Source organism: Mus pahari, chromosome 17 (assembly GCF_900095145.1).
Source record: "Mus pahari chromosome 17, PAHARI_EIJ_v1.1, whole genome shotgun sequence".
In the NCBI taxonomy this organism is placed as follows: Eukaryota; Metazoa; Chordata; class Mammalia; order Rodentia; family Muridae; genus Mus; species Mus pahari.
In genome coordinates this window covers 64,038,457-64,048,628 of record NC_034606.1, presented here as the reverse complement: position 1 = coordinate 64,048,628, position 10,172 = coordinate 64,038,457, and the positions used below count along the sequence as shown (strand labels likewise).

At 45.9% G+C, this 10,172-nt stretch overlaps 1 protein-coding gene across 1 annotated transcript; it reads left to right on the top strand.

Moving 5' to 3' along the window:
• The first annotated feature begins 4,210 nt into the window (after positions 1-4,210).
• Bcdin3d (BCDIN3 domain containing RNA methyltransferase) lies at positions 4,211-8,856 on the top strand. Its single transcript, XM_021217252.1, has 2 exons — positions 4,211-4,479; positions 7,861-8,856. The coding sequence occupies exons 1-2, from the start codon at positions 4,243-4,245 to the stop codon at positions 8,479-8,481; spliced, it is 858 nt and encodes a 285-aa protein (XP_021072911.1). The 5' UTR covers positions 4,211-4,242; the 3' UTR covers positions 8,482-8,856.
• Positions 8,857-10,172: the final 1,316 nt, after the last annotated feature.

Here is a 10,172-nt window from a genome sequence, read left to right as displayed (position 1 = left end):
GAACAAATGACATGATGTGATCCTTCTCAGGCTGAATAATAATCCCATACGGACATAAGCCACACTTTCTTTGTCTGTTCACTTACTGATGGACACCTAAATGGAATATGTATGGAAGGAATATATATGGAATCAAATTAGGGGTACTTGTTGATTCCATATGTTGAATACCACCATATATATATATATATATATATATATATATATATATATCACACATATATATACATATACATATATATGTGTGTGTATGTGTGTGTTTCACTATATTTTACTATGTTTATTTCACTATATAAATTTTGCCATATATATTTTGTTATATATATTTTGCTATTTATATATTTTATTATATATTTCAATATATATATAAAACACTGATGCAGTAAATAAGAGAGTGCAGATATCTCTTTAACATTCTGATTTCCATATATCTATATGTATATAATGTAGATATATGCATATACATATGCGACATGGTGGTTCTACTTCCTGTTTGTGACAGGGTCCTGCTCTCTTGCCCACGCTGGCCTCACACTCACAGCGCTCTGCATGCCACTCTGCATGCTGGGATTTATGGAACACCTCACCTGGATGAGAATTCTATTATTACTCGTTTTGAGACAGTATCTCACTATGTAGCCCTGGCTGTACTGGAACACAGTCTGAAGACCAGGCTGGCCTCAAACTCAGATATCCTCCTGCCTCTGCCTCCCAAGTGCTGGGATTAAAAGGTGTGCACCACTACATTAGACTGAGAATTCTATTTTTAAACTCCTTAAAAATTTACTTTATTTTGAAAATATATGTGTGTGTGTGCATGTGTGTGCCACAGCCTGTGTGTGCAAGTCAGAGGACAACTCGTGCAGTTATATCTCTCCTCCCACACCATGTTGGTCCTGGGGCTCAAACTGAGTTCACTGAGCTTGGAGGCAAGCAACTCAATACCTGCTGAGCCCTCTCGTTGGCCCCATTCTTAACATTTTGAACAACCTCCACACCGTTTTCCTTTTTGGTGGCGATCCCTCACACTCCCACCAACAGAGTGAGAGGTGCTGCATCATTTAAACAGTACTCAGTGTATGTCCTGTGAAGGGCAAAACAGGGTTCCTGTGTAGCTCAGGCTTCCTGTGTAGCTCAGGCTTCCTGTGTAGCTCAGGCTTCCTGTGTAGGGAAGCTCAAGCTCTGAAGTTTGTATCATCTGAGAACTTTGCAGGGGTCTAGCAATGCTCTGAAACCCACTGGGTTTTGTAAGATTTCAGAAAGTGCTGTTTTGTTGTAGTTGGTTACAGCAGCTTTTATCCCTCACTCAACTTATCTCCCAGGGTTGGATGGCACAGCAGTGGCCATGGGTGTTCCTGGCATCCAGTAAGCAGGATTGGAGATGCCCTCCACAGGCTGTTAATACAGCATCTAGTCACAGACGCAGTCACTACTCAGTGCACGTGTGTAGAAACACTTTCCTGTGTGTTCGTATCCACCCATCATGTGAATCACCCGGGGCTGTGGCCTGTATGTACACATCTAGGTCAGATTAGGGCATTAAACGTGTCCAACAGCACCTAGGACTGAAGTCTGTGGGAGTGGAGAAGAGTCAAGGTTTTAGCACACACAAAGCCAGGATCTGGTCTGAAGAAACATTTTCCAATCGCCAGCCAGGTAAAGTTATTAACAGAGAGTCCCCTTGCATACTGACGTCAATGAAAGCAAGTTTATCCTATTGACAGTATAGCACATATAATTATAATAGCAATGTGTTTGTGTGTGTGTGTATCCGTATGCATGCGATGAACACCCAGGGTCTTATATCCCCAACCCTTTTACTAAAGTTTGGTTTAATTGTTTAAAGATAGATGAGGATACAGATTTTGTCCGAGCTACGTGGGGAAGCCTGCCCTTGGTTCAGAAGGAGTGCAGGGAAACAAGCAAAGCTGGGTGGAGGTGCTCACGCAGGAGGCAGAAGCAGGCGGATTCTCTGTGAGTTCGAGGCCAGTCTGGTCTACAGAATGAGTTCCAGGACAGCCAGTGCTGCACAGAGAAACCCTGTCTCAAAGGCGGGTGGGGTGGGGAAGGGGAAGAATGAAAAAGAAAAGAAAAAAATTGAAATAAGAAATCAAGCAGAGATCAAAGTACAAAGTAAAACTTGGGAAGAAAAAAATAGGGCATTTCAGTTGGACATGGCCTATTACCTATTATAATCCTATCATGTGGGAGGTGGAGGCAGGAAGATCAAGAGTTCAAGGCCACTCTCTGCTACATAGGATGTCCAAGAGCATCCTGGACTACTGTGAGACCTTGTCAAAAAGTTAAGCCAAAACGCATTTGTGGAGGCGTGGGGGGTGTCCCTAGAGACCTGTTTGAACCCTGTTAGTACTCGTATAGCTGCTTCAGTCTCCATAAAATGGGCTGGTCAGAACACAATGCCACAGGTTAATTCTAACAGGCTGGGCTCTCCTCACCTCTAAATTGAACTTACTGCTTAGGCCGTGTGGTGGTTTGAATAAGAATGGACCCAGAGAGATGGCTCAGTGGTTAAGAGCACCGACTGCTCTTCCAAAGGTCTTGAGTTCAAATCCCAGCAACCACATGGTGTCTCACAACCATCCGTAATGAGATCTGACACCCTCTTCTGGTGCATCAGAAGACAGCTACTTAGATATACTAATAAATAAATCTTAAAAAAAAAAAAAAAAAAAAAGGAATGGCCCCCATAGGCTCATATATCTGAATGCTTAGTCACCAGAGAGTGGCTCTCTTTGAAAAGATTAGAAGGTGTGGCCTTGTTGGAGGAAGTATGTCACCTGAGGTGGATTTCCAGGTTTCAGAAGTCCAGGCTAAGCCCAGAGTCTCTTTGCCTGCAGATGGGGTCTAGCTCTCAGCTACTACTTCCCACCATGATAATGGACTTAACCTCTGAAACTGTAGCAAGCCTCCAACTGTTTTTTTAATGAGTTTCCATGGTTACCTGTCTCTTCACAGCAATAGAACAGAGACTAAGGGAGGCTGACTCCTCAGTCTTTCTCCTCACCAGCTTCCCCCACCCCTAGACCATATTTAAAACTTTTTAAGTATTACTATTTCCTAGCGTGTGTACAGTCCAGAGGCAGATGGCAGGCATCTTCTTCGATCATTTTCCATCTTATCTTTTGAGACAGAATCTCTCAGTTAGCCTGGAGATCAGTTGGCTAGCGGGGAAACTCCAGAGATCCTCTAGCTTCTGCTTCCCCAGCTCTGGGATTACAGGCACACACCATTACACCCCACTTTATGTGGGTTTTCGGGATCCGAACTCAGGTCCATGTGCTCACCCAGCAAGCATTTCCTGATTGAACCATTTTTACGGTCCTTGGCCCACTTTTGGTCTTTTTTTTTTTTAAGATTTATTTATTTATTATATGTAAGTATACTGTAGCTGTCTTCAGACACTCCAGAAGAGGGAGTCAGATCTTGTTATGGATGGTTATGAGCCACCATGTGGTTACTGGGATTTGAACTCCGGACCTTCGGAAGAGCAGTCAGGTGCTCTTACCCGCTGAGCCATCTCACCAGTCCCCCACTTTTGGTCTTGAGTTTATCTCAACACATCTCTTTCAATTTAACTCCGTTCCATTTTATTTCTTCCCCCATTAGTCACTTACTTGCTTCTTGTACAGTTTTCATTCAACAAATATTTACTGAACAACCGTGAGCCAGGATTTATGATAACTATAGGAGGTTCACAGCTGAAAAGTGTCAATGTAGCAACTCCATCCTCTGGAGTGAAGTCTATATATAGTTACTATGTCTGTCGGTCCCATTGTAGCACCTCAAGTGATCTAGAGCTTCCAGCTACCTTTTACTAAACCAGGCTCAAGTTCCTGTGTCACTGCATCATTGTGTGACCCCGTCACAGGCCACACACACACACTCCCCAGGCAAGGAATTCCTCTCCTTTGCAGTTCGCTTTGAGCATCTGAAAAGAAACTTAGACCAACTTCACTTTCAAGACCCCCACAAACTCCTTGCTTTGGTCAGTGGCCCACGGTTCAACGCAACTTGGGCAAGCCCGTTAAGTAAGAGGGGACGATCGCGGCCTCCAGTAGGACACCAAAAGCTCTGACTAGGCACTGGGGTCTTCTCACCTCTACCTAAGCTCAACCTCTCTCCGACCTCTACCCTAGGCGCACGCGCGCTGGCGCTGCGCTCGCCCTCTCCCTCCGCGGGCTCCAGACTTCCGGTTCCGCCCCGTTCGAGGGACAGAGGGTGATGGCGGCAGACGAGAAGCTGTCAAGAGGGGGCGTTGGAGAGGCCGTGGAGGAAGAGCATCCGGGGGCTCTGGAACCCGGGGCCGCCCCGTTCGGAAATTTCCCTCATTATTCCCGCTTCCACCCTCCCGAGCAAAGGCTCCGCCTTCTGCCCCCGGAGCTTCTTCGGCAGCTCTTCCCTCCCGAGGGTCCCGAGAAGAGGCCGATCCTAGGGCTCGACGTGGGGTGTAACTCCGGGGTGAGTGACGCGGGAGGGATCGGAGCGCCGGGAGCCCAGCGGTGGTCAGCCTCCGCGTCCTCCGTGGTGCTGGCCTGGGCGTGGCATCAAAACTCAAAGCCCAGAGTGGGCTTTTAAAGTATAGCGTTGACAGACACGTGCACGATCCAGCCCTCTCTCTGGGGCCCCATCACCGAGTTGGGAATTTTGAGCAATCCACAATTCATTCCAAAAATTCCCGCCAGACCGCTGGGGAGGAGGACCGTCTGATCTGGACTTCCGGTGTTTGCCTCCTCTTCTGCTTTGCTGGTGGTCTTCTTGGCTGGGGAACGGGGACCACCCCCCCATCCCCGCGCCCCAATCTGGGAATCCTGATTCCTAAAAGATAAGAGCCAGGGTAACATAATCACGGCTGAAACTTAAGGCTCTAGATAGACAGTGCAGGACAGACCTGGAGCCAGGTCCTTATTGACTTAAACTTGTGCTAACAGAGTACAACGGTGAACAGTAGAGAGGGATCAAGAAAGAAAATAGATCATTCTGCCAGAGGAGGGAGCCTTAACCACCCTTCCCACCGCAGAGTGTTTTCAGACATGTAATGATTATAGACAAACCGCAGCAAAAATAAGGAAATGACAATCTCGCCTATTTGTAGCTAGTTAGTGGATGTCCCAGTGAAGCGGGCAGTTCTACCCCACGATTGCAAATGGTTAGGACCCTCCGCCATTCGCTCCACATTCCATCACCACAGAGTCCGGCGATAGAGAGACCTTTTGCCCACGTGTAATTCTAGCTCTCAGAAGAAAAGTACGGCATCCCCCCAAGTCTGAGGCTAGCCTAGGGTACTGAGACCCTGTTTCCAAAAACGACAAAAAAAAAAAAAAAAAAAAAAAAAAAAGACATTAGTGGGTGGTGAAGACCTTGAGGGACTCAGCTGAGGAGAGCTTTTGGTTATAGACTGAAATAATCAGCTGGGTGTGTATCCCTGTAAACGGCGCCATAGCATAGGAAACCAGCAGAAAAACAGAAAAGAAAAACATTTTTTTAAAAAGATTTAAAAATTGTAAGCAGTGTATGTAGAGCCACAGTAGAAAGGTCACAGTTGAAATTGACTAAGGCAGTTAGTTATTTTGAACATTTATGCATTTATCCACTCGTTTTTGTTTTACACAAGTTCTTGCTGCCCTCAATATGGAGACCATGCTGGCCTCAAAAACACAGAGTCCCATAGGAGGGAAGCAAATCCGGGTAGGAGGAAATTTAGTGGCATGGTGTGGATCCTTGTGCCATCAACTGTGACTCTGAACAGCGTTAGCATGACTGTGCAGTTTGTTAGACACACAGAATCTCAGCCTTTCCCCCATCTACGTAGTCAGCATCTGTATTTTAAGATGCCCCGAGGTAACCTGTGTAATGTTAAGTTAGAAGGGGTGCTAGGGACCCAGCTCCATTCTTCAGAGAGCTGCTCTTCCAGAGGACCTGAGTTCCATTCCCAGCAAACTTGTAGGGCAGCTCACAACCATCTGGAACTCCAATTCCAGCGGAGCAGAAGTCCTCTTCTGGCATGTGTGAGCACTAAGACTCATGCATACACATATAAAAGATAATTGTTTTAGTTAGAAAAGCCTGGTATGAATAAAAGGAACTTTATGCAGCCAAAGTCTTATTATTATTAGTGGCCACGTGACTTTAGCTAACCAAGTAAATAACCTTGATCCATAATTTTTAAAATGTGGAGTTTAATGTGGATTATTCCATACATTCCTAAAAGTACATAAAACATAATTCTGTACTTTATAAGTTATAAGGCAAACACCGTTGTGACCACTCTCAGAGTAAAAAAAATAAAGCATCGTCAGTCCCCAAAGACCTTTATATGTCGTTTCCTATTTTAAAAGCCCCCTTCACCCACAGGCAACAGTTAACCTGTTATTGTCTTGCTTTTGTTTATGTAATTCTCATTTTCTTTTTAAATTTATTTTTATTTTTTAAATCTTACTCATTTTCTAACCCTAAACAATATCGTTTAATTTTTCCACTTTGGGATTTTGTATAAAGGAAAACTTGTCTGACAGTAATACCAGCATTTGGGAGGCTGAAGATGGGAGATCACAAATTGTTAAGAGACCAGACTGGTCTACATAGACTTATTTAAAAAAAAAAAAAAAGAAAAGAAAAGAAAAGAAAAGAAAGGAAACTTGCTGTCTATTTTTACCGTGACTTTTACTGTGACTTGATTTTTCTCTTCAGCAGTATGTCTTTGAAAGTGTTTTTTTTTTTTTTGTTTTGTTTTGTTTTGTTTTTGTTTTTCGAGATAGGGTTTCTCTGTGTAGCCCTGGCTGTCCTGGAACTCACTCTGTAGACCAGGCTGGCCTTGAACTCAGAAATCTGCCAGCCTCTGCCTCCCAAATGTTGGCATTAAAGGCGGGCGCCACCACTACTTGGGCGCATCTAGCCGAGCTCCTTAGCTTTACGCCGTTATCGCTAATACCCCGTTGCCATGAATGAATGACTCGTTCACCCTTGAACAGCTGAGTGGTTCCCGCCATGTGTGTTCTTCACCCGCGTGAGAAGTTGCAGAGGTGACAGAGACGACACAAAACCACAGGTCTGAATTAGTTAGAGGGAAGAGGTGGTGTCTCGTTTGAGAGTCAGAAGCGTGCCAAGATGGGTGGCGGGATCAGCTCATTATACTCCTGGCTAGAAAGACTCACAGAGACTTTAAGAGTGGTGGCTTCAAAGGCAGAGGCGGTTTCAGGAGGTGGCGCAAGCTCATACTGTAGAGGTGAGGCTGAGTGAGAGCTTCTTAGAGCCCAGACTTTGCCAACTCAGAGAAACAGGTTTTTACAGGGTGCTGCTTTATTCTACACCTTCCTGACCAGAGACACCACTCACACTTCCAGAGTGCTTTCCTATGGATATGAGACACCCAGAAAGGGATAATGAATTTGCCAATATATTGTTTAAGCTGGGAAACACTGCCCTGAGCTCTTTGCTGGCCTTTGCCACATTGTTTGGTCTATAACCTTCAACTGTACAACTCAATCTGCTGTCAGGGTCAGGGTGGTAGCCAGGCACGGGTAGGGAAATCAGGAGTTCAGGGCTATCCTCTGCTATATAGTGAGTTTGAGTTGAGTCACTTAAGACTGATTTAAAAAGAAAGGAAGAAAGAAAAAGAAAAGGTAAAAACTGAATCTAGGGTACAGGGTGGGCGCATTATAGCCTGCAGCCCCTAGGGGGCGCTAAGAGTCTGCTCATGAAAAATATATATCCTCTCTAGATTATGTTAAGAGCCTCACATCTGGTACAGGCAGAGGTCAGTGGCGTCTCAAAGGATGAGAGGTTTCTTTTTCACTCAATGTTAGAGAGCTGCAATGACAAGGCTCTTTTGGATTCCTCTAGGATCTGAGTGTGGCTCTGTACAAACATTTCCTTTCCCCGCGCGATGGGGAGACCTGCTCCGGTGCATCCAGAGAACTCCGCATTCTCTGCTGTGATATAGATCCAGTCCTTGTGGAAAGGGCTGAAAAAGACTGTCCCTTCCCTGATGCCTTGACCTTTATCACCCTAGACATCATGGATCAAGAGAACAGGAAGGTTCCCTTGAGTTCTTTCTTAAGCCAGTTTGGGCGTTCCATTTTTGACATTGTCTTCTGCATGTCAATAACCATGTGGATTCATCTGAACCACGGGGACCATGGTCTGTGCGAGTTTCTGGCCCATGTGTCCTCTCTCTGCAGCTACCTCCTCGTGGAGCCACAACCCTGGAAGTGTTACCGGGCAGCTGCAAGGCGCCTGCGCAAGCTGGGACTCCACAGTTTTGATCACTTCCGCTCCCTGGCCATCCGAGGTGACATGGCCAGCCAGATTGTGCGGCTCTTGACGCAGGACCATGGGATGGAGTTGGTGTGCTGTTTTGGCAACACAAGTTGGGACCGAAGCCTTCTGCTCTTCAGAGCAAAGCACACCCTCGAGACTCAGGCAATCCCTGAATCGTCGACAAAAGAGACACGGACAGATTAAGATTCCAAAGGCCGTGGGACACAGACCAGTAAAGAGATACCGTGGAGCTTTAACACTACGAATCCTGTTTGGATCCCAGAGACATCAGGCAGCCTTGAGACCTGGCAGGAGCTTTTGGCAAAGTGTCTGATGCATGCGGCTGAAAGACACAGTCCTTGTTCCCGGTTGTTTGGAATAGCCCCCGCGGGGAATGAGTTCACAGGACAGTGAATGAGGCAGCTGGACGGAGATTGTGTTCCTGAGGAGTGAAACTGCTTTTTTGGAAGTTGTTTTGTTTGCTGAGGAGCATTAGGGTATCGGGTATGCTCGGCAGCGGGTCTACCACCAAATCTTACCTCCAGCTCTAAGGGTTATTTATTAAAAAGAAAGAAAGAAAAAGGCTGTGTCGTTTCTTTGATCTCCTTAAAATCTAATCTGGTTTCTTCCGGCATTTTCAGGGCACACTGGCCCTGCCCTGAGGCAAAGCGTCACAACGAACTTCTCGTGATAATGAGGCACTGGCCTGGCTACAGGAAATGGCCAGTTGGGCAGATATCTAGAGCCAGACAAGCCTTGGCACAGTACTTACAGATACTACTAGAAAGATGTGCTAACTGGCATTTAAAAACCACTTAGAAGCTGGGTATAGTGGCGGATGCTTGTAATCTAGGCACTTGGCAGGCAGGGGCAGGAGGATCAGGAGTTTAAGGCTAGCCTGGGCTACATGAGTCCCTGTCTTTAAAAAAAATAAAATAAAAAGTAATGACAGAGCCCGGCGTGGTGGCACACGCCTTTAATCCCAGCACTCAGGAGGCAGAGGCAGGCAGACATCTGCGCTCAAGGCCAGCCTGGTCTACAAAGTGAGTTCCAGGACAGCAGCCAGGGCTATACAGAGAAACCCTGTCTCGAAATCAAACCAAAAAAAAAAAAAAAAAGTAATGACAACAGATGGCTCTGGGTAAAGCTTAATCAGAGTGTTTGCCAAATTCTTACAAAATTGATCCCTAGCTTTCTCATCCCCCACAATAAAGTAAAATGTAAATTATGAGCCCTGAGGTAGACTGTGATTTGGATCTGCAGTACAGCTCAGCAATCTCGTTTTCCTTCTCTCTTCCCCCCCTCCCCTTCCCTAGTTTTCAGGGACTAAGGATGGAGCACAGCGCTGGACCTTGCAGACTCGGCCAGTGAGCTGCATCGTTTTTCCTTTTTGATTTTTGGGGTATTTTTGTTTATTTGTTTTTAAGACAAGGTATCTATGTAGCCTTGGCTGTCTTAGTTTATATATTTCCTGTGTATTTTGTTTTGTCTGTATGAGTATCTCTGTTCCATGTGCATGCAGTTCCCAAAGAGACCAGAAGAGGGCATCAGATCTCCTGGGACTGGAGTTAACAGAAAGCTGTGAGCCACTACCAAGTAGGTTCTTGGACTCCTGATCCTGCAAGAGCAGCCAGTGCTGTTGGCCACTGAGCCATCTCTCCAGCCCGCATGCTGGCCATTTTTAAGTATACAGTCCTATGACATTAAGCACCTTCACAGTGAAGGTCCTGTTTTTAGCAGGCACCTTGACTGACACAAGTGGACAAGAAGACTTTTGACAGCTTAGGGTTCCATCTTGCGTCCTGGAGAAAGGCCTTCTATCCCCTGATCATTTAATGTACCCACACTCTACTGACTCCTAAATATACTGGTAGCCCACCCCCAGGGTTCCAGGC

What these genes read in the sequence shown, in the direction of transcription:
- Bcdin3d (XM_021217252.1), top strand. Translation starts at nt 4,243, where the DNA reads ATGGCGGCAGACGAGAAGCTGTCAAGAGGGGGCGTTGGAGAGGCCGTG. An exon ending in ACGTGGGGTGTAACTCCGGG is followed by an intron (nt 4,480 to 7,860) that starts GTGAGTGACGCG and finishes GGATTCCTCTAG; the next exon opens with GATCTGAGTGTGGCTCTGTA.